Source organism: Falco biarmicus, chromosome 5 (genome assembly GCF_023638135.1).
Source record: "Falco biarmicus isolate bFalBia1 chromosome 5, bFalBia1.pri, whole genome shotgun sequence".
Classification (NCBI taxonomy): Eukaryota; Metazoa; Chordata; class Aves; order Falconiformes; family Falconidae; genus Falco; species Falco biarmicus.
This window is the reverse complement of record NC_079292.1, coordinates 5,463,362-5,485,333: the sequence shown is the minus strand read 5'-3', so window position 1 is coordinate 5,485,333 and position 21,972 is coordinate 5,463,362. Positions and strand designations below refer to the sequence as shown.

The 21,972-nt window shown below is 38.1% G+C and overlaps 1 protein-coding gene across 3 annotated transcripts in view; it reads left to right on the top strand.

The window, feature by feature from the left end:
* The window catches only part of BRD1 (bromodomain containing 1), a 63,815-nt gene extending 55,319 nt beyond the window's left edge, over nucleotides 1-8,496 (top strand). For all 3 annotated transcript variants that reach the window (XM_056339977.1, XM_056339976.1, XM_056339975.1), the window contains 3 exons: nucleotides 1,101-1,210; nucleotides 3,645-3,799; nucleotides 6,591-8,496. In XM_056339977.1, coding sequence (XP_056195952.1) covers nucleotides 1,101-1,210; nucleotides 3,645-3,799; nucleotides 6,591-6,774 — 449 coding nt within the window. In that variant the 3' untranslated portion in view covers nucleotides 6,775-8,496. The remainder of the gene's footprint in view (nucleotides 1-1,100; nucleotides 1,211-3,644; nucleotides 3,800-6,590) is intronic.
* The last annotated feature ends 13,476 nt before the right edge of the window (nucleotides 8,497-21,972 follow it).

The following is a 21,972-nucleotide window of genomic DNA, read 5'->3' as shown; positions in this document are numbered from 1 at the left end:
CAAGTTATTATGAACTAGTGCATTTTGATACCTGATGTTACATAGTTGTGAATCTCTAGAGTTAGACTTCCCAATGAAGTATTTTCTTGAGGTGTTGATAACATACCTTCCAAATAAATTATAATTGAATTAATTGGGCTGTGGCTGAAAATTGACCTGGAATATGTTGTGAGAAATAATTGACTGATTTTTTGTTTGTTTTGTGATCACCTTACACAAATTTTCCTTGCTTTTTCAGACTCTTACAAAGTCTGAAACCACTTTTTTCCAGTACTTTTTGTGATGTTGAGATAGAATGTATATCTGCATGCATGCGTTATAAATGTGGTTCTGGTTGACCAGAAGGTTTCAGCCCGTCTCATGCTTCAGTGCAGTAGTGAGCAACAGAGAAGAAAACGAAGGGTTGTGGTAGAAGTGAGCAGTAACATAAACTCAGTTTTCTGTTAGGAAGAAACTGCTACTGCAGCCGCTTCCTTGAACCCTGTTGGTCTTTTTGAACTTTGCTGCAGGAAGGGGCTGGGCAGAGGCCTAGAGGGCTGATTAAACGTAAATAAATAAGTAGAATTTAAAATGCAGATTAGAATTTAGGCATAAGAATAGAAAGGCATACCGGACAAGCATTGTAAGTTATCAGGTGTTAATCCTACTATGGATATCCAAAACTCTGGAAACATACCATGCAGTTTGCATCTTCAGTAGCATCATCTCTTTGACAGGATTGTCGTTGCAGTTTCAAAAGAAACTGCTTATTTGGGGTACCATAATTTTATGTTTTCTTTTGAGCTTTTTCAAAGGGAAAGGATTATTAGAATTTGGCAAACACTTCCTTTCTGAGAATTAAGGTGTTCTAAGTTATGCTGTTTGTAGAAGTGTCTAAAACCTCATTCTGTATCTGTAGGCTTAGTTTGAAGTACTAATATCATTTGAAGAGCGTTATGAATGTTACCTGGTTTTATTGGTATGTACATGAAAGGTGGTATTGGTATCTGGTTTCTAATGGTCATAAGAAACTGACGAGGAAGTGAAGAACTGCAGAAGATTTGTCTGAGATTTCATTCTTTAACATTTTAATTTTATATTTAATTATTATTTGTTCTTAGAAGTTGGGCATAGCAGTATGTGGATTTCAACTGATGCTGCAACATCTGTTCTTGAGCCTCTAAAAGTAGTGTGGGCCAAATGCAGTGGATATCCCTCTTATCCAGCTCTGGTAAGTACACAGCTTCCCATCAATGCACTACTGTTTCTGGTCTGAAAATATTGGTGTGTGAACTTAAGGTAACTGATGAATTCCCATTCAGATTGAATAAAGGTGGATTATTCTGCCCTCTTTACAAACTGGATGCATGGTAAAATTATTGCAAGATCAGATGTTGAGTCAATAATCTCTACTACCCTACCTGTATTTTGAGATTTGCAATACCTGTTGTGGTTTAACCCTGGCTAGTAACTAAGCCTCACACAGCTGCTCACTTATTTCCCCCTGGTGGGATGGGGGAGAGAATTGGAAGAGTAAAAGTGAGAAAACCCTTGGGCTGAGATAAAGACAGTTTAATAGGTAAAGCAAAAGCTGCACAACCAAGAAAAGCAAAACAAGGGATTCATTCACCACTCCCTGTGGGCAGGCAGGTGCTCAGCCATCCCCAGGGCAGCAGGGCTCCGTCACACATGACGGTTACTTGGGAAGATGAACACCGTCACTCTGAACACCCCGCCTTCCTTCTTCCCCCAGCTTTATATCGCTGAGCACGATGTCATGTGGTATGGGATATCCCTTTGGTCAGTTGGGGCCAGCTGTGTCCCCTCCCAGCTCCCTGTGCCCCCCCAGCCCACCCGCTGGTGGGGTGGGGTGAGGGACAGAAAAGGCCTTGGCTCTGTGCAAGCGCTGCTCGGCGGTAACAAAAACATCCCTGCGTTATCGACACTGTTGCCAGCGCAAATCTAAAACATAGCCCCATCCTAGCTACTATGAAGAAAGTTAATTCTGTCCTAGCCAAAACCAGCACACCTTTCTCAGTAGACTGTTTCTGCAATATACTTTATTGTTCAAAGGGTCACCTGAATAAGCCTTATAGAATCGTTTAGGTTGGTAATGACCTTCAAGATCATCAAGTCTGACCATTAACGTAGGACTGCCAAGTTCACCACTAAACCATGTCCCTAATCTTGTTAGTGTTGAAACCGCAAGGTATTTTCTGCTACAAAATGAATATAAAAATACTCTGCAGTTCATTAAAGAAACAAAAAACTTTACCGGTAGAGTTGGAATAAATTGAATGATTGTATGCAGTTGTGAGTGATGTCCTGGAAACGTAAAGCTGTTGTGCCCATGTTATTTTAGGAGGAATACACACAGTTCTACTTAAAGCTTGCAGAGAAAACGTTGTTGAGAAAATGTTTGACTTCACACATTTAGCGCTATAGAAACAGGTCATACACAATGGCTTGTAATAGACTGAACAGTCGTGACTTACACAATAAATGTGCTGGGGACATCTGGAAATGTAATCATAGCGTCAGGTTAAAACCTGTGCAGGTGAGATTCAGAGCACTTGAGTTTACGTCCTCAGAGGGTGACTCAGACAGTCTTGGGTCAGATGCTGAAAGTTTGATGATTTGATTTGTCTCTTGAATGGTGTTAGCCCTTCAGTCATGATCAGCTTAAATCGAACGCTAAAGGGCTCCTTTTCTGCCCACTCCTGTGTCAGCACTGGTGTCTTTATCTGAGTGTGTGAAGAATTGATGGAGGAATTAAAGCTCCGTCAAGAGAAGAAAGTTGTTCTCCTGATTTCTACAAACTTCCTACAGTGTTAGCTTTCTGTTGATTTAGTTCCCATAATCAGTTCACTGTGGATTAAGATTGGTGCCAGTGTGGATGCTAGAAAAACAACGGGAGTTTGTAGGGTAGAGATGGGTGGGACAGGCACGGAGCCATATAACCCCTCTTTCTTTGGTGGAAGCTGGGTGCTCGATAAGGCTGTGATCTGACTACGAAGGAGTTTTTCCATCAGCGCGATTAGTGTGAGCAGCATCTTTCCTCCTCCCCCAACGCTGTTTAGAAAGGATTTGTGACTGTGACTGCATGTTTTGCTGAAAACAGAGTCATTAAATTGGATATGTAAGATACTTGAAAGTGATTTCTGATTTATGGCTTTTCCATTGGGGTTTTTTGCTTGTTTAGAGGGTGTTTTTTCTCCAGATTATGAGTGTGGGGCTTGTATTTTGCAGAGACAAATATTTGCACCTTAATATAGGTTGTTTCTTTAAGGTACCTGAAATTCAAAACCCAGACTTTGAGGCCAGTTATGGCTTTTAGAAATCCTGGTTCAGCTTTTCTCATTCTGAAACCTGCTTGTCAGTCTGGAATTTTGTACTTAAGTAAAATTCAGGTGTAACTTTAAGAACAGATATGGGTGAAAAATGCTCTAGAGAGAGTTTTTCCAGTTATATCTACTCCTGTGATTCTGCTATGCCTATTCAGTTTGTATCAAAAAGTAATGTAAGTGTAACATAAAGCCAATTTATATGCAGTGGCTGCTTAGTTTGTGATTTTTTTTCCCCCATTAACTTTTATTTGTAATACCTCTTAAAGTAAATTATGTAGTTTTAAAAATTAGGAACTATCCTTTTTTTCTCTCTTATAGATTATTGACCCTAAGATGCCTCGTGTTGCTGGCCATCACAACGGTGTTACTATACCAGTGCCACCCCTGGATGTACTGAAAATCGGAGAACAAATGCAGACCAAATCAGATGAGAAGCTATTCTTAGTACTATTTTTTGACAATAAAAGGAGTTGGTATGTTATTGAAATGCATTGTTTGATGTAGTGAGTTGAAAATTTAAAAGCCTGTACCTTTAAAAAAAAAAAAAAATTGAAACTTTATCTTTCTTTGGATATCTTTCCTATGGAAGTATCAACTGTAATGTTAAAATTTTGTATTTGAGTCTATTCTTGGACCAAGACATAATATCATCACTGAAAGAGACCGTTTTATGGTCAGTTTGGGAGAAAATACTTTTAAGTCATTAATAGTCTTTTGGTTTGATTTGCAAACTGGTTTTATTTATTGACCTGATAAAATTGCTTCTTTGGAAGAAATTTTTAAGGTAATAGTCTTTATTATTTATCTGTATCAGCCTTCATCATTGCTTTCTGAATGCCAACACTTGTTTTCCTCCTAGTCTGCTCAAGTGCATTTTCTTTAAAATTTTAACCTGTGTAAATGCTTTAGTAACACTCTCATTTCAAATTCTTTGCCCTTTCTAAATTTTTTTCATGAAACCTTCCCTTTTTCTGTTTCTTCCATTATTAGCAATATACTCTGTGGAGCCCGAAGGGATAATTCACGCAATGAAACATTCTCTTCCCTTCCACTAGCTTGTTTGGTTTGGTTTGGGTTGGGTTTTTGTGGTGTGTTTTGTTTGGATGTTGTTTGTTCTAGGTTTTTTGTTTTGGGTTGTTGGGTTTTCTTTTTTGCCAGATAAGGAAACTTTTCATCTACCCCTCTTTTTCTCCTTTCATCAACTTGCATATTTCTTTCCTGTGTTCTTCTTAATCCCTCTCCCCCCTCCGTGTTTCTACACAGGTCAAGCTAATTTTGAATCTTTTTATATCTCAGTTTTACTCTTGAATTTGCTTACACTTTCAGGTAATCATTGTCCCCTTTAGCTGGTTATATGTGATGCCTCGTAATGCTGCCATTCTCCTGACTCCATCTCGATACGGTATCACCTAAATAACTTACTGTCTGAAATTCAGAACGGATGGTTGCTTTTCTGTCCCCATAGATCCTTTGGCATAATCATGATTCTTTGCCTTGGTCTCTCTGTTCTTCAGGTTTTCTCTTAATTAATTGGTGGTACTTCATGATCTCCTTTGTTCAGTTGCACAGGATTCCCCAAGAGCCTGCATTCTCCTTTGTTCACGGAGAACATCCAAATTTAAACATGTTCGGTGTTCTGTTTCTCATTTTTTCTCTTATTGGTATCACAAGTGTAATGTGTACTCTCCCTAGCGACTTTAATTGCTGTGATTGCTTCTTGATCTTGGGAGTCATCCAACTTAAATCCTGCTGGTCCTAAATCTTGCAAGTATTATGTGAAGCTGGCTTTAACGTATACTCTGCATAGATGGACAGGAAAGGCTAAATACTTTTCCAGCCCCTTTCCCCTCCATCCTCACTCCCCCAAATCTTTTTGGTTATGGTTCTTTTATCCTGATTATTTTGGCACTCGTCCCTCTTAACTCCCTTTAGTCTTTTACTCCTGAACCCATGTGTATGACTACAATTCACTTGCAGGGTATGTGTCATCTTCAGTATGTGATACCAGCTTCTATCACCTATGGATTACCTTTTCAGATAATCAGATTTGTTTCTTCACCTTCACTGCTTGCTTCTGGAGGACTGGGCAAGCTTTCTGTTAAAAATACCTTCTCTAAAACTTCTCTGTGATCTGTATTAAAACTGATAATGGTTAGACTGCTGCCTGTCATGCTGGTGTTACGATTCTTTATTGTTTTGTCTGTATCCTTGTACTGACTCTTGACATTTTTTTGGTTTCAGTGTGTGTGCTCAGTACGGTAGGTTTGTAGTTTAGAGTGCTTTAATAAAAATAATATTTCAACTGACAATTTTATTCAGTTTTTAAAAAAATCTTTCAATAAAGTGTTTTATATTGAACTTTACTGTCTGAATTACACATGGTTTGGCTCCAAATGGACTTCCAAACTGAGGTTCTGTTTTTAAACAGAAGCATGGCTTCTGCCATTTGCAGGGTTGAGATTGCAGACTACGGTAACATACTTTAAGAGATAGTCATTAATTTACCTGATTTTTGTTTTCCTTAATACCCATAACTTCAACCAGGTTTAAGATAAATATTTACGGAAATGACGTAAATTTACTTTACACTTCTTAATTAAATATTGAGAATATTTCATCTATAAAATATTTTGCTTTAACTAGAAGAATGGAATGTAGAGGTTTTTTCATTATCACTCTTCTACGCCCAGAAATTAATGATGTTCATGGAGCTTAAGATGGAGAAATACTCTGAATACTGAACTAGTGGGATTTCATACTTCAGAGTAAAAGCACACTGTGCAGAACTTCCTTGACAGTTTTGCTTTCCCCAAAGACCAAATTGAGATGTCTTAAATGCAGGCAAAAATTCATCATCTGCAAATTCCTTGTAATAGCGGAAATGAAAGAAAGAAGAGAAACAAACTGCCCCAAGTGAATCTTGAGCATTGTTAATTGTTAGTTGCTGCTGCCTGTTCTTAAATTAAAACTGTATCAGTATTTCATGGTATTTTTTTTAAGTTGATACTTGCTATCAATCATTAAATAAGTATCTTTGAATTGGATTGTACTCCTTGTTTTGTGGAAGAGGCTTTCTTAATATTTCATATTCTTAAAATATTTAAGGCAAGTAAGTACCATCTTAAAAGGAATTGTATCAGTTTATTTAAGACTGTAAACCTGATATGCTGTATGAGAAACACAATATAGCAGCACCGACATTTCTGGACAAACTTCTTGATTTTTATTCTACATTTAACATACTTATTTTACCCTTTCTTACAGGCAGTGGCTTCCCAAATCCAAAATGGTTCCCCTTGGGATAGATGAGACCATAGACAAGTTAAAAATGATGGAAGGACGTAACTCAAGCATACGAAAAGCAGTAAGAATTGCTTTTGATCGTGCTATGAATCACCTGAGTCGAGTCCATGGAGAACCAGTCAGTGACTTCAGTGATATTGACTAACAGAGATTCTACCAAGGCATGAAAAATACCACACAGACTTGAACTCTACTAATTGAACCTCTTTGTCTAAAAGAATGTATTGAAGATACAACCCCTTAATTGTTGATTCAGTGGCTGAGTTCTGCAAACTTGAAATAGTTGAGCAATTCTTCTAAATCACCATTGCCATATTGATTCATGATTTTATCGTGTTGTAGTTTGGAGGATTTTCCACTAAATCTGTTAAAATGTCTTGTTCATAGTGTTCATAATTGTACATAAATGTATATTCAACACTTAACTTATTCTGATTTTAGAAGTAGCTCTTTAATTCCTTTTATAATTTTGCTGGGGAGGGAGTTGTTTTTTGTTTCCATGCTTTTTTACTTTTTTTTTCTTTCTTTTTGAGGTTAAATTACCTAAGCACCATCTTCCAGCTGAAGGTGTTTAGTGGATCTTAAAGCCTAATATCAAAATGGCATCCAATATGTTTGCCTAAATCATATACAATATGGTGCTGCTTGTATCATTTCTTCCTTGGTCTGTAGCTTCTGAAAAAGACTTCTGAATGTTTGTGTAAATTGTTGCTCTTTGCACAAAGTACCACGTATTTAAGATTGATGTAAATTTACGATTACAAATATGTATTTTAAGAAAGGAAGTTGCATTATTTTGGAGGGTACTTTGTGGGAAAGACATCACGAAAAGAATTATACTATGTACATCACTTGCAAATCACCAAAAACACTCCATTGTTGCCCAAAATAACTTAAGATTGTTTTTGTTTAAAAAAAAAAAAAAAAAACTGGCTTAAAGCCTACAAGCACATTTTTTTTTTCAAAACCATATCCCATTTAACTCCCATTGATTTAATTTTGTTGATATGTGTGCCTCCCTGTGTTTTATTTATTGTAGAAAATGTATTAATTTGCTTTATAATGAAAAATAAAATTGACAAATATATTGATATGCATTTTTATACAGGCACATGAGACGACAACTTGCTTTGGGAGAAAATGTATTGGAAATTGTATAAAATAACTTGATGGTTTGTGTGTAATTTGATTTTTTGGTAACTTGTAATCTTTTGTTTCCAATGAGGGGATTTATGTAACTTTTAATTTAGAACACTTTGGTAGCAATAGAAACTTTGGATACATTTTTGTATGGTACATGTGATGTATATAGAATTAGTACTTTATTTTTATTTTTAAGAAGTAAAGCATTATGTTTGGGCAGGGGGAAGAAGGAGGGTGGGTTTCCAGAACTGCATTTTTATATTAAAAAGAAAAAAAAATAAAGTCAAGATATTGATTGTTGTAGCTACTTTATTCCTACCTTCACTGAGATACTGAATTTGTAACAATGAAAATGGCAAGGTATGTTTGCAATGTGATTTATAATGACTCCATTATTTATAAATGCACTGTGTTTGAACTCTTTTGCAGTGATATCTTAAATACTGTACCAAGTTATATAATATTGAAACACCAAATAATGCATATGAATGCACGAAGTATTTATGCCCAGCTTTTTTATAAAGGATTAGCAAATACAGCAAAACCAATACTTTTTAAATCTTTTTTTAAAACTTCATTGAATAGCATACTTCATTGTTAAACCTGCTTGAATCTTTATTTTAAAGGGACAATTACTTTTTAAATAGTTTTTAATGTTTTTATTCTCTATTGTTTGTAATAACCCCTTAGAAGCTTGAAATAAAATTTCTTTCTCAACTGTTAATTTTGTCCTGGATTTAGCCCCTGAGATTTTGCTGTAGTGCCCATTTTCTTTCTCCATGATTTGAGTTTTTACAGAGGCGCTAGTTCCAGCTAGATCAAACAGTAGGGCAGTAGAACCACTTGCAGCTGGTAGGACTGCCTAGTAAGTGTCTTCCAAAAATACACCCTGCATCAGATTTTATTTCAGGCTTGTTCCACCAAATACACTCGGATTTGGTGTGTGTGAAACTGGATAATGATTCACAGCCTGGTTGTGGCAGAAAGAGAAAACATTTTTTTTTGGATTTGTTAGACCTTGCAAAGTTGAAATTGCGGTTACGATAGGAGTTGGAAGATGATAATTTGGTATTTGTATGGTAAGTATTTTGATACCTGTGAAGTATGATGTCCCCGTAAAAGTCCAAAAAAAAAAAAAAAAGCGTACAGACAGTTGCAAAATGATTTCATTAGAAGGCTTCCAAAGTTCTCAGCTGCTTCTGATGGTAGCAACATAGGAGAGGAAAAAAAGAGCTCTTTTTTTTGTAAAACAAAAGCAGAGCATTCATTTCATTAGTCTGTAACATTGTTTAATGGCATCTTCAGTGAAAGCTTTAGTTCAAATTTTGCTCAGGCTTCCAAGTTTCATTTTCTGACTTTCATCTTCAGAGACCGCTTCATCAGTTCTTGGAGAAGGTAAATCTGGTGCCTTGATCTTGCAGGTGTCTGTATGTGCTTCAGAGAATTCTGAGCTGGAAAACTTGACTGATTACAAAAAGCCCATTAAGTATCCTAATGAACCACACAGCATATTCTTTTGGTGAAGCTGGCATGAAAGGCGATGCTGGTCGTCTTTTGTACACGTGATGGAAACTGTCCCAGGAGTTTCTTCCAGATGCTGCTTGAGAGGAGGCTGCAGCAGCTCGAGTATCATCCAGTGGCTCTTCAGATTGGGTGAAAGTCTAAAATAATTTCTCTGACTTGTCAGTCTTCAGTGTGGCTTGTGTGGTTTTAAAGGGCTTTCATACCTATTTAGGAAGGGAAAGTCTGGTCTCCAGAACCGCTGCATGTCCAGGTTCTGGGACGTACATCGCCAGGTACAGCTGTCGGATGAATCTGTGCATTCACAACGTGCTTCACTACATTTTAGACCAAGTTCTTCTATGACACCATAAATAACTGGTAACATAGAGTGGAAATCGGTATTCTGGGGGACGAAGGAAAGGTAAATGCCACACTGTATCTTGCCGACCTCTGGGTGAGTGTTCGCAGCCGTAAGTGGGGCGCCTAGGTGTGCGTAATTCGCTGCTCCTTTCTGGTACCATCCTTTCCCACTAATAAAGGTGAGAGACCCAGATCAGAAGCTGAAACTAAGTTTGTCTTCATTTGTATTAGAATTGTGAGAGATCATGTTACAAACATTTAAGGAAAAAAACGTGGATAAGAGGATTACCTTTTTTTAAAGGAACAGTTAAACTTGTGGGGGTTTTGTGTTTGTTGATTGTGATTTGTATTTTTTACACTAGAGGGAGCAGCGCACACAGGCCACCGACATTCCCAAGGTAACATTTGATACTCTCTTTTCAAAATGCTGCTATTAAAACTTGTTGCTGGTAAAGTATTTTCTGCTTCTAGCATTTGTAGTCCATCAAAAGTAGCTTTCTCTGATCTTGCTGCGAGTGGGCCGTTTGGGGAACGCTTGTTTCAGCTGCAGAGCCAGTACATAGAACAGCGACTGGATTCTGGCTCTGTCTGCTAGCGACGGGTGAGTTACAGTTTTATTTAGCTGTTGATTTTCTGCTCACGGCTGTACTGCTACGCATGCATTCTGTAGTGTTAGAAAGGGACTCGGAGCTGCTTGCTGCTAGTGACAGTGCAAGTCACACGTGCAGCCATTCTCACTCAAGTTTTGACGTGAAGGTTCGAGATGGGACGACTGCTTGTCCTGCAGGCTGGCGAAGGGGTTGTCTTGAGGATATGCACAAGGGAATTAAATAAACTTGGCTCTGACGTGATGGTGTGGGTAAAGGCTGTTATCTATATAAGGAAAAAGACACTTCCCTCTGCTTCGTAAGTGTAATGCAAAACGTAAATGAGGGAAGCATTTGCTGTCCACATTCTACTTAACGCCTTTTGGTTAGCTCGTTTACATTTTTGTATAATGCCATTCAGTTATGACTTACCTATTTTATCAGTTCTTTCTTGAAAGACTTATTTCCTCTAGAACTTCTCTTATAAAGTAGGAAAAGAGTAAATTCAAGCTAATTAAAGTTTGAGAAAACATTTTTGGAATAGCATGAAACGGGTAAATAAGATTTTAAAAACTTTTTTTGAAATTGGTCTTTGATGGGAGAGGGCTCTGAGCTTATTTTTATCTGCCTATTTATTCAGCTTTCTTTTATTGCCTGTGCACAGAAACTCCATCTCTGCCAGTCAGGGAGGAAAATGCAACATCTCGGCAGCCGTAGTTAAGTTTATTCAAGATCTTTTTCAGTTGTTTCCATAGTGTTAAAAATCTAACACTGCAGTGGCTGCAGTCACCCTGTTCTATCTTGTGCTAGTAAATAGTACGTGGAGAGAGAGGGACAGGATAAGGATTTTTTTTTTCCCCTTTTTAAATTTAATCGTTCTTTAAAATGAATCCCAGTGATACCACGTATCTTAGAAAACAGTCCTCTGGTCAAACTGCAGCTGTGCTGCCTCTGTTGGTTGTTTTCAGAGTTGCTCTAAGCTCAGCTCATTTTTTGTTCATCTGTTTTGATGTCTTCACTGCAACAAGTCAGCACTGCCAGCAAACCAGGGAAGTCTCAGCTCTCTGGGCTAACGTCTGGGTGTACAAAGAGGTCCAGGGTAATGCAAACAGTTCCCATGTCCAGTCTGTGATTGCTTCTCTTTGCACAATGAGCCTAATTATTGATACTACTTTTTCCATCTTCCCCATTAATCTGCATTTTATTACGATTTTGGTCTTGCAGAAGCTGTCTGGGGCCATTTTCCATCATGAAGGGCTTCACTTTGTGAACCCTAGGGAGAGCTGGCTGTATCCCTGTACAACTTACCTGGCAACAGCCCCAGGTAAAAAAAGATTCATTTTACCCTAAGAAGTTGGGTTAGGAGAGCCCACACATCTTCCTCATCTATGTTTAATTACCGTGTCCTTCACTGCTCCACGCTTGGCTCTGCGAGGATGGGAATTTTCATGTTCTTATAGCATAAAACAAACCAGAAAAACCTTATCTAAATACATGGAAAATACAAGAACAAAGAAAATCTATGCCTGTCATTTTAAGGGGAAAGCAGCTGCTAATAGGTGATGCAAAGATGAGGAAGGATTGGTGTTGTTTTGATTGATTTCTTTGCTTTATTCTTTACAGAGAGTTGTTTTGAGATTATGACAGTTCATTTTTTGTCATATTCCTAGTCTTTGATAAAAAGAAGTCAATAGTATCTTCCTTATCTTAATTATTCTTCAGGGCTGTAGGGGTTTGATGCTCATGTTCAAGTAGGTGGAGAAATACAGGAAGAACATTAGCAGTTTTTGTCAATAATCAATGGGGAACTATAGGGAAAACATCAGCAATATTCGTCATGAACTCATGACAGACTTGGGGGTTTCTAAATAACTGGAGAAGTGCTGAAGTAGGGTCATCATTTAAAAAGGGGGATTTGGGGAATTGTCCACCAGTCTGGCTAAAGATGAAGCCACTGCAAGGACATGGGGAGAGAAGCAATGGTGGCTGGATTTTAGGTGGAAAGGGAATAGTTGAGAGATGGGCAGAGAGAGGGCAATGGTATTTTCCTAATTTCCTACTTTAGAAAGATAGAAATTAGGTGGATTTATAAGCAGTTAAAGGTTGTTATGGAGAATTTAATTTTTAGTTAATGTCAAAATACTTATTACTTGTGTAGGATAGAATAACAGTTCTAATGTTGGATAAAGAGACAAGTAACAGTTGAAATTACTTTTGACCTCACCAATGCTTTTGAAGTTCTTCATCCTGTTTTCTTAAGCAAACAACAAAAAACTCACCTGGAACAAACAGGTCTTTGAAAAACCGCAGCAGTTCTCAAACTGTCAATGGTTTGATGTGAAAACTGGGGGACCACTTTCAATAGCCTGCCTTCTGGGTCTGCACATTAGGGAACAGTATTTAATACGATCATGCTAAATAGCACTGCAAAATTCTTAAATGCTAGTCTAGGTCTTTTATGTTTATCTACACCCATGTTTTGAATGAACTTTTGCTTTGGTAGTTCTGTGGCTCATACTTCACTTCTTACTTGATGCAACTTTTCTATCATGATATGGACATCCCAGAATTAGTTTCTTTACAGACTGATGTGTAGCCTTGACTGAACTAACCATAAAATGTGGTACTTGAATGCCGGTAGGGTTTGTTTTTTCTTCTCTCAGGAGGAAGTTGGAATTAAGGAGATGTTATTTGTCCAAACCAAGACAAGATAGTGCATTTGGGCAGCAGTTCTTTTAGAAATTAAAGACCTGTATTAAAAGTGCCTTTTTTTTTTCCTCCTTTCTGTGGAAATAGTTGTCTATGCACAAGGAAAATGACTTGCAAGATAAACAAAAGGCGAGTAAAACTACACTCGGACTGTACATTAAGTTAACTAGCAATCTAAATTGTATGCCTTTTCTAAAAGTTCCATATTTATAATGGTGCAACTGAGTAATCTTTAATTTAGATGTTTTAGAAGAGAAGTGAATTTGAAGTTATTCCTCTGCACTTCTGCCAGATGATGATTATGGAGCGAATGCATACAAGTTGTCGGTAAGATGCTGATGAAGCATGAAGATCTATTTTTCAGATCAACTTCATCAAATATTTTGAACCAAGCTAATTTAATTTGCTGCATAATTATCTGCTTCTTTCCACAGAAGTTTATTTTTTCTGAAAATGCCTGATGCAGTACTTGTCAGCAGGTGTCTCCAGCTGAGAAAAATACAGGGCTTGGTTGTGTTGTTGATTGCATTAGAAAATAGTTGTAACTTTTAATGAAAATGTTACTCTAAAAGGGGATTTCAGCAGTGTAGAGAAAAGGCTTTTTGTAGTGTCTGACTGGAAGAAGAAATGTGTGTATACATTTTGTGTTATACTCTTAGAAACTCAGAAATTGTTACTTTTTTTTCTGAGTTTCCATTACACCCTTTTCAATCAAAGATCTTTAAACCAACTTTATTCTATAAGATCTCTTAAAATTCCTGGTTTTATCTTGAATGTAACTGACTAGTTATTTGGTTTTAATACTTCAGCTGCCATAAAAATGTTGAGGTAAATAAAGGACAGTCTTAGTTGGTCTTTAATAGGTAATGAAATGTTTATTATAGCCTTTGGTATCAAGTAGAATCCAGCAGCCCTGTGTATGGTTTCATGTACACGGTAGGTTTCACCCAGATTCTTTGGTGGTGGTTTTGGGGGACAAGAGTAATACTTTCATCCAGGAGTAGGTGAATCCATCCGAGACTTCCTCATTCTTCAGCATTCTCAAATCTTACTCAGCTGACAAATTCATCTTGATCAGAACGGTCTTCTCAAAATCTTGTAAGCATAATGTTATATTTCATAGCTTTAGTTTGTTGACAGACAGCACTGCCGAGCCTTTACCTCTTTTCATTTTGCATACCACCATATATACTCTAACAGCTACAAAGGCTTTTTTGCATTCTTCTGACCATTAGATTCACAAATAATGTCCATGATTGCAATTAAATTTACTTCCCTGGCCTGGGAAGTGAGCAGTAAAGTAAGAAAGGGTAAATCTGAGGTACCTAATACTAAGCAGGTACACTGGAAATGTTGCACTTTTAGCCTTTGAACAGGGTAGATCCGACAGTGAAGGATTTTCTGGGTATTAGATATTAGTCCTGTTTCTTGGAGCTGGGGTTGTTGACTCTGAGGTTTTAGGTATGATAAGTGGAGGATTGTGTCAAACTGCTAAAAATATGGTAGGTGCTTGTGATGTCACAGAACAGGAACAGCCGAGGTCAGCAGGGACCTCTGGAGGTCATCTGGTCCAGCCTCCCTACTCAAGCAGGGCCACCTAAAGCCGGTTGCCCAAGGACCACATCTAGCAGCTTTCGAGGATTTCCAAGGATGGAGACTCCACAACCTCCTCAGGCAACCTGTGCCAGTGCTCGGTCACCCTCACCGTAGAAGTGTTCCCAGGTGCTTAGGCGGAATCTCCTGTGCTTCAGTTGGTGCCCATTGCCTCTGGTCCCGTCACCGCACACCGCTGAAAGGAGCCTGGCTCTGCCTTCTTTGCACCCGTCCTTCAGGTATTTATGTACACTGTAAAAGTTCCCCAGCACCTTCTTTTCTCCAGGGTGAACGCTTCCAGCTCTCTCAGACTTTCCTCACAGGAGAGATGCTCCAGTCCCTTAATCATCATTACAGCCCTTCATTGGACTCTTTCCAGTATGTCCGTGTCTCTCTTGTAGTGGGGAGCCCAGAACTGGATGCAGTACTCCAGATGTGGCCTTACCAGCACTGAGTCGAGGGGAAGGATCACCTCCCTCAACCTGCTGCCAATACTTTGTCTAGTTTAGCCCAGGGGACCATTAACCTTCTTCCTGAAGATCAACTAATTTTTCAGTGTGCAGAGTTCACGAAGGTTTTGTAGCACTTGAAATGAGGAAGCACCTTGCTGAGGGTGGGAAGTTGTGAGGAAACCAATCACGTCTTCCGTTCTTTTCCTAGGACTCACTAAAAATATAAAGATCACAGTGGTGTTCCTAAGGTACTGCTGCTTAAGATTTTCTCTTTAGCACATTTGTACATACCATTTTATAATGAAAATAACTAAGACAGATAATATAATTTTATGTTGTTAAGAAAAAATAATTTAGAAAAATAAAAGGGCCAGCTTTATTTACCGCAAGTTTTTCTTCTGCAATAATTCTGATTTTTTAGTGCTACCATTAAACTATTCTTCCTCAGCTGTTTCTCTTTCACTGAAAGTGAAAATTATAACAGCAAACCAATACATGTTAGGAAGCATGGAAAGAGAAGAAATTACAAGATGTTACACAGAAGAGAGCAGATGACTCAGACAATTCTTTGGACAATCCCTGCCGAGGTGCTCTGTGCAGCAGTGACTCCCCTCCACGATTCATGCACTGCATTAACGCATGGGCAAAGAAAGCAAGTAAGCTTTCTGCAATGGATTTGACATGTGGCCAGTGAAGCCCTGGCATAGAGACAACTGGGCAAACCAACAAAAAAGGTAGCTTAATAAATTTTGCGACAGGAACTATGTAACTCAGTTGTTTGCAACAACAGGTGATTGCCCTGGCTGACCCAGAAGGTCTCTTCGACACTGTGTTGCTACTTCCTAATTGTTAAGCTGCCCCATGATAGGTAAATAGGACTTGGTTTTGGATTTTTAGCTATTTTTCTTTCATAAGTCAAATTCTCCTATGAATGATTTTTGCCCTCTCCCCCAATTCATATATTAAAGCCAGAATAAGTCATCACAGCTAATGGTTCCCCAGATAAGAAAAACAAATGTGCTGGGGTTTTTGCTCTCTTTTTTTTGTTAACTTACTGTCACATTCTCTTTATTATTTATGTCATCATAATTTGCATTCTTCCAAGGGTGGTTGGGGTGCTGTTTATACAAGGCATATCATTAAGAGGTAAACAAGCTCTAGTTTATTAAAGATAATGATATTTCAGGTGAATGTGTAAACAATATTGTAATTTTTTTTCCATTTTTCAGATCTGGAATGGAGTGAAAACCATTTTCATCAAAACAAGCAGTAAGGGAGAAATGAAATGTTACTGAAGTATCTGATTTATCAGATACTATATCTGGCAACCAGAAAATACAAAGAAAAAAAAGGCAAAACTTAATTTGACAAACAACAGTAAAAAGGTTGTTATTTAAAAAGACCTAATTTCTAGGCAAGGAATAGGAGGCTGCATAAAAAATGAGGGCAGAGTTTTCAGGTTAGAGTCAGAATACAAAAAGATAAGGTCAGAGGCACCAGCAGCAGCAGACAGTCGCATGACACCTCCTCCAGAGCCTTGTGTGCCAGAGCCCCTGCTCATCTTATTACTGCAATTGCTCAAAGTGTCTATCAAATCTTCCATGCTTCATATAAGCTACTTGCGTAAAAATAAACCATTAGCATTTTAACACCTCAGCAATAAAAAGTTTTGGCTTTGAAAACTCTGGTCTTGTTTCATATTTAACATTCAGTATTTTCATTAATCTTAGTTAGTGTGACACTATCTTCTACGTCCAAGGTTACTGGAGCCGACAGCGATGTATTCAATCAGTCCTAGGGTTAGGTGTAGTTAATGAACTACACAAGTCTGGTTTATTACCTGTCTTTCTAAAAATTAGGTTTGGGGACAGCCTGAAGTTCATGTTAGCTCTTGTATTCAACTGTCTCTTTAATGCCATATGTGTACAATTATCAGCTAAAGAACAAACAGCCCTGGAAAGTTGAAAAACAGTTACAAAGCTGAAGATACACACACACACACACCCTTAGCTGTCATGTTTGCAGCAAGACAACATGTGAAGTCTTTGTAGTAGGTGCTAGTCTGCTCAAGCACACCTAATCAAATTACCGCTCTCTTTTCTGATCTTCATGGGATCCGTTATAAAAATAAGCCAGAGGTTGTGTGGCTGTAAGTTTAGATAGCCACATTTGAATGCAAACAGGAAGGAAAATAGTTCTAGGGCAAGACAAAACAATACATGGCTTAGTGCTGCTGGTGCTGAAATTAAGTTAGTTTTGGTAAAAACAGAAACTTCCTGTTGGTGGAAAAGTATTTACCCTAAAGAATCAAGGGAAACTCTCTATCTCAAAGGATGGTAATAAAAAAAAAAAATTAGGAAAGAAACCTCCTAATTGAGATCTCATGTCCACATGGTGGCCACATATAGAACTGTGCAGCAATCTCTGAATACTGCCCATAGCTGACAGCACAGGTGAAATCATCTTGTAAGTCTGTAATATACGTAATATATGTAAGTCTGCAAACAAAAACCATTAGTTGGGGTGGCCCTGCACTCGAGTCAGGCATGCAGAACTAAACAGTAGATTACCATGCCTGCTGATAGACAGGTATGTATGTATGTGGTATTATGAAGGTACAGTTAATGATCATTAAAGAGAAATGCACTTCCCCTGCTTGTGTTCAGTTTTGTATTGCCCTGTGCCCTCTGCCCTTTGAGGGGCTTGGCTGTAATTTAGATGCAACAGAAGAATATAATAGGAAGTGTTGTTACCTGTGGCTGACAGAGAAGGGAGCGAAGCAGAAATTCCATGACTCGTCCAAGTCTGGGACAGAGCTAGGAATTGGACTGAACACGCTTCTGCCTCAACCACCAAATTATGGCTTCTTTTTTTAACCACCTACTAAATCTAGAACTTAATCACTAACTGAGCCACTCAGTGAATTTTGTTAGAAAATGAAGTGTGGTGGGCTGACCCTGGCCAGAGGCAATGTTCCCACACAGATTCTTGGTCACTCCCAGGGGCATAAGGGAGGGCATAGGAAGAGCAAAAGTGAGAAAATTCATGGGCCAAGATGAAGACAGTTTAGTAAGTGAATATGGAATATGCCTTTGGCCAGTTCAGGTCAACAGCCTCGGCTGTGACCCCTGCCAGCCTCTTGCCCAGCGCCAGCCTACGCCCTTGAAGGGCAGAGTGAGAAACAGAGAAGGCCTTGATGCTGTGGAGGCACGGCTCAGCAAGAGCCAAAACACTGTTGTGTTATCAGTGCTGGTTTAGTCACAAATCCAAACCACAGCACGACATAGGGTACTGCAAATAAAGGTAACTCCATTCCAGCCAGATCAAACAAAAAGTTTGAGGTTTTTCAATTTGGTTTCATCTTGCATCAGCAGCAAAGGGCTTGTTACAATAGATTTTTAAATCTCTTTTCAAGGCAGAGGTCTTCTAACCTTTTGTCAGAATAGTCAATAGTGCTGTAGTGAGAGCAATCCCACGGGATATGGGAGACTCGCACTTAAGGCCCCACTTTGAACTTGGCACAGGTACTTACCTGTGAGCCTTCCGTGTCCCATCTGTGGGCGTTGAACTTGTGCTCCTGTTACCTCAACCATCCATCTGTAAATAGGAAGCCATCTAAAAGAAGCTTTGTTGAAATGAATATGCTTCAACAAAAAATTAAAATTGTTACAAAAACCAGCTTAATAATTTTAATCAAAAAATTCCTCATCAATACAGTCATTTATCTCGTCCTCTTATTTGTCTGCTCATAAATCCTGACTCTACCTCATCTCTGCTCCTGTGCTGCAGATGGGAGGCACAATATAAAACAACTTTCATAAAACAGATAGTAGTTGATCCTAATCTATTTACGGCTATATTGACTGCTTGTACTAGCTGTTCCCAGTATAAAATCTATACAGGTATGCCATGACAGGACTGGATTGAATAGAAGTTTTACTGTGCATTCTGGGACTACCAAAACAAACAATTAGTGCATGTAGTTAAAGAGTTTAAATTCATCTTTATTCTGTTTAAAATTATGGGGGTTTACAAGTCTCTGCTTCTTTATTTAGAAACTATTTCCATTTCTTTACATGCTGATTGAAATATGAATATTTTAATTTTCTTTGTAAGTTAATTTTATACTGCTAGATCTCTAGGCAAAAAAATGACAGGTTGTAAGCATGATTCCCAAAATGTATGTTAAATTAGTAAAAAAAAGAAAAAAACCACACCTTATTTTGGAAAAGCAGACACACTGAGAATTAATCAAACGACAGCACTAAATTAGCACAATGGTCTTTAAGGGATTTAAGTACTTCATTCTGATGGATGGGCTGCTTGTGTAGTACAAATATACTACAAAGACGTAGGAGAGCTATGGTAGGCATAATTTTTCTTGCGGAAAACTTTTCTCATTAAGACCAGCTTATTGTGAAAACACAATGATATTATAAACTGCTTATATATCTTTCACAAACATAATTTTCACTAAGCGACCACAACCTTAGTTAAATAGTTCTCCCTCAGAAGTAAGATATAAATACCTTCACGGTCTGATTTTTGCCCAAACTTCAGGTTTAGGTTAAAATTCCTTTATTATGACTGAAAAATTACAGCCACAGAACAACCTTTGACGACAAAAGACTAAACCTAGCACTTTCCCTCTGTTAAGGTTGTTTGCTTGTTTTAAAGGAGTTATAAAAATGCAAGCACAGAAAACTTGTTCTCAGGCCATTTGCTTGATGTAACTGAACTAATTGTGGAGTTGCTAAAATGCTGAAGGTATCCTAATACCTTGGAAAGGTTTATCCTAATGCACGGTAGACCTCCTTTCTTAATTAATAAGAACTATTTTAATATGTAGGAGAGCTGCTCTCGAGTAAACAGAGCCACCACTGGGCTGCTCTGATGCCTGCCATTTCACACTTCCCCCAGGCCCAAAAATGAAGATTGACCTGGACACAGGTTATATATGGCCATACTGTCCCTCCCTCCAATCATCCCTCATAATTTCTGACAGCCTTTCTCGAGGATAAAACTGAAAAATAACTGCCTGGAAACAGAAATGCAGAGGACTGGGCCTTGTCTTCCATTTTCTCCATCTTCCTTCATCTTATTTCCTTAGGGGTCTATTTTTAACAGACATTTTCAGGTTCCCACTTGTTTTAATTTCTTCTCTCAAAGTAGAGAATGAGAAAGAAAATTGAACGTTTACTCTGAAGGTGGTGAACAAACCGAGCAGTTCTTCAGGATGGGATTTTACCATGGCACAATGTGAGATTAAGAAGGTGCCCAAGAAAGGGTTTAGCTAGATCCTGCTCTGTACACCCCAACAGGCCTGCTGAAGTAAAGGTCTTAATTAAGATTAATGCTAAAGCATTTACAACTGCATGAAAATACATATCAAATAAGACATTTTAAACTACCCATTTGATTTGATTTCCTATATTAACTTTTTTAAAACAACACATATTACAGACACATACAAGTGTACAACACATACAGACAAATACAAGTCTGGAAAGATGCAGATTTCCAGGCAATATGCTACAACTAGTAGTTCAAACAGAACAAATATACACAAGTAATGTAAAAGTAATTAAAACTTTTTATTATTCAGTAAATATGCCTGCATTCTACAAAGTAGAATAGATTCATGTTCAATTTGTTTTGGTAAATTAATGAGTTTTAGATTGGTACTTCTTTTTGAATTATGGAACACTTGTACAAAAATATTCTAATAAGTAAATCAGTTGTTTTTCCACTCAGCCTATTGCTATTTGCCATTGTTTAATTCATGCAGTCCAGAAATGAGAGACAGTTTGCAGCATCCTTCAACTTTAACCGAAATCAGAGAGTGGACTTACTGCTAACGATGTCTAAGGATCATATAGATAATAGCAATGTCAATAGGTCTTTGGCAGAGAAAGCTGATAATGTTCTAAGACCAAATTATGAAAGTTAACTATTTAGAAGATCATGGGAAACCCTAGGGTGTGACAGAATTAAATCCTGACTTGTGCTCCGAGGAAGATACACCAGCAAAGGATAAATCTCTAGGGCACAAGTATGAAAGAACTTTTCAATTTTAACAAGTTTACTTAATAAAAAAATATCAGTTTGCTGAACCTTAACCTTAAGTTTCCATGATATAGAGAAACTTTATCACTGGCTTTGAAAATGAATATTCTGGAGTCCAAGACAGACCTTTTAGTTAACCCCTTGTATTGGGTTTGTGTGTCAAGGTTTTGGTAGCGAGGGGGTAGGGGTGGCCTCTGTGAGAAGCTTCCCAGACGTCTGATAGAGCCAACATCTTTCCAGACCTCCAGAGGGTTTCCAGAGTGAAGGTGGCCTCAGCTAAGCAATGAACTCTATAGATTTTAAAGGACTTCAGATGAAAAGCTTGGCTTTAAATCAAACAGATATTTTTGTTGTTTTAATTTCTTACATTTTGCAGAGTCTTGGAGTAAGTAACTGTTGTGTTAATGGAGATGAAGTAATTTGGCAGAAAATAAACCCCCTTGTGTTCTAACTCTCCTCACCAAGGTGGGAGGTTAGGTGCGGCTAGGTTTAAATTCTGAGTGATTACCAGTTTACCACTATAAGTCCAGTCACATTTAATATGTATATTAAACTACTACAGTTCTGGACATACTAAAGCAGTCTGCACAACCAGTCCAGTCGTGCTCATGAACTAGCATGGCCACACGCTAGGGTTTGGTCACATTCAATGGGAAACTGCGACAACCAGCTACTTAACAGCGCAGTTTTATTAGTGCAACAGAAATACGGGTGTTTAGATTGCCAGTGATAGTGACTGTCTGCAAGAAAGCACATGCAGGTAAAATGCTATTAAGTACAAAACATGTGGAAAAAGTCACAAACAATACAGCCTGGCTATACATATTAAAAAGTAACTCTCTAGAGATACTTTTAAGTTTCCCGAAGAAGCGCTTAGTTTAAGTCTCACCCAAAGTGTCCCAAGGCAGGGAGAAGAAAGGCTCAGCCCGT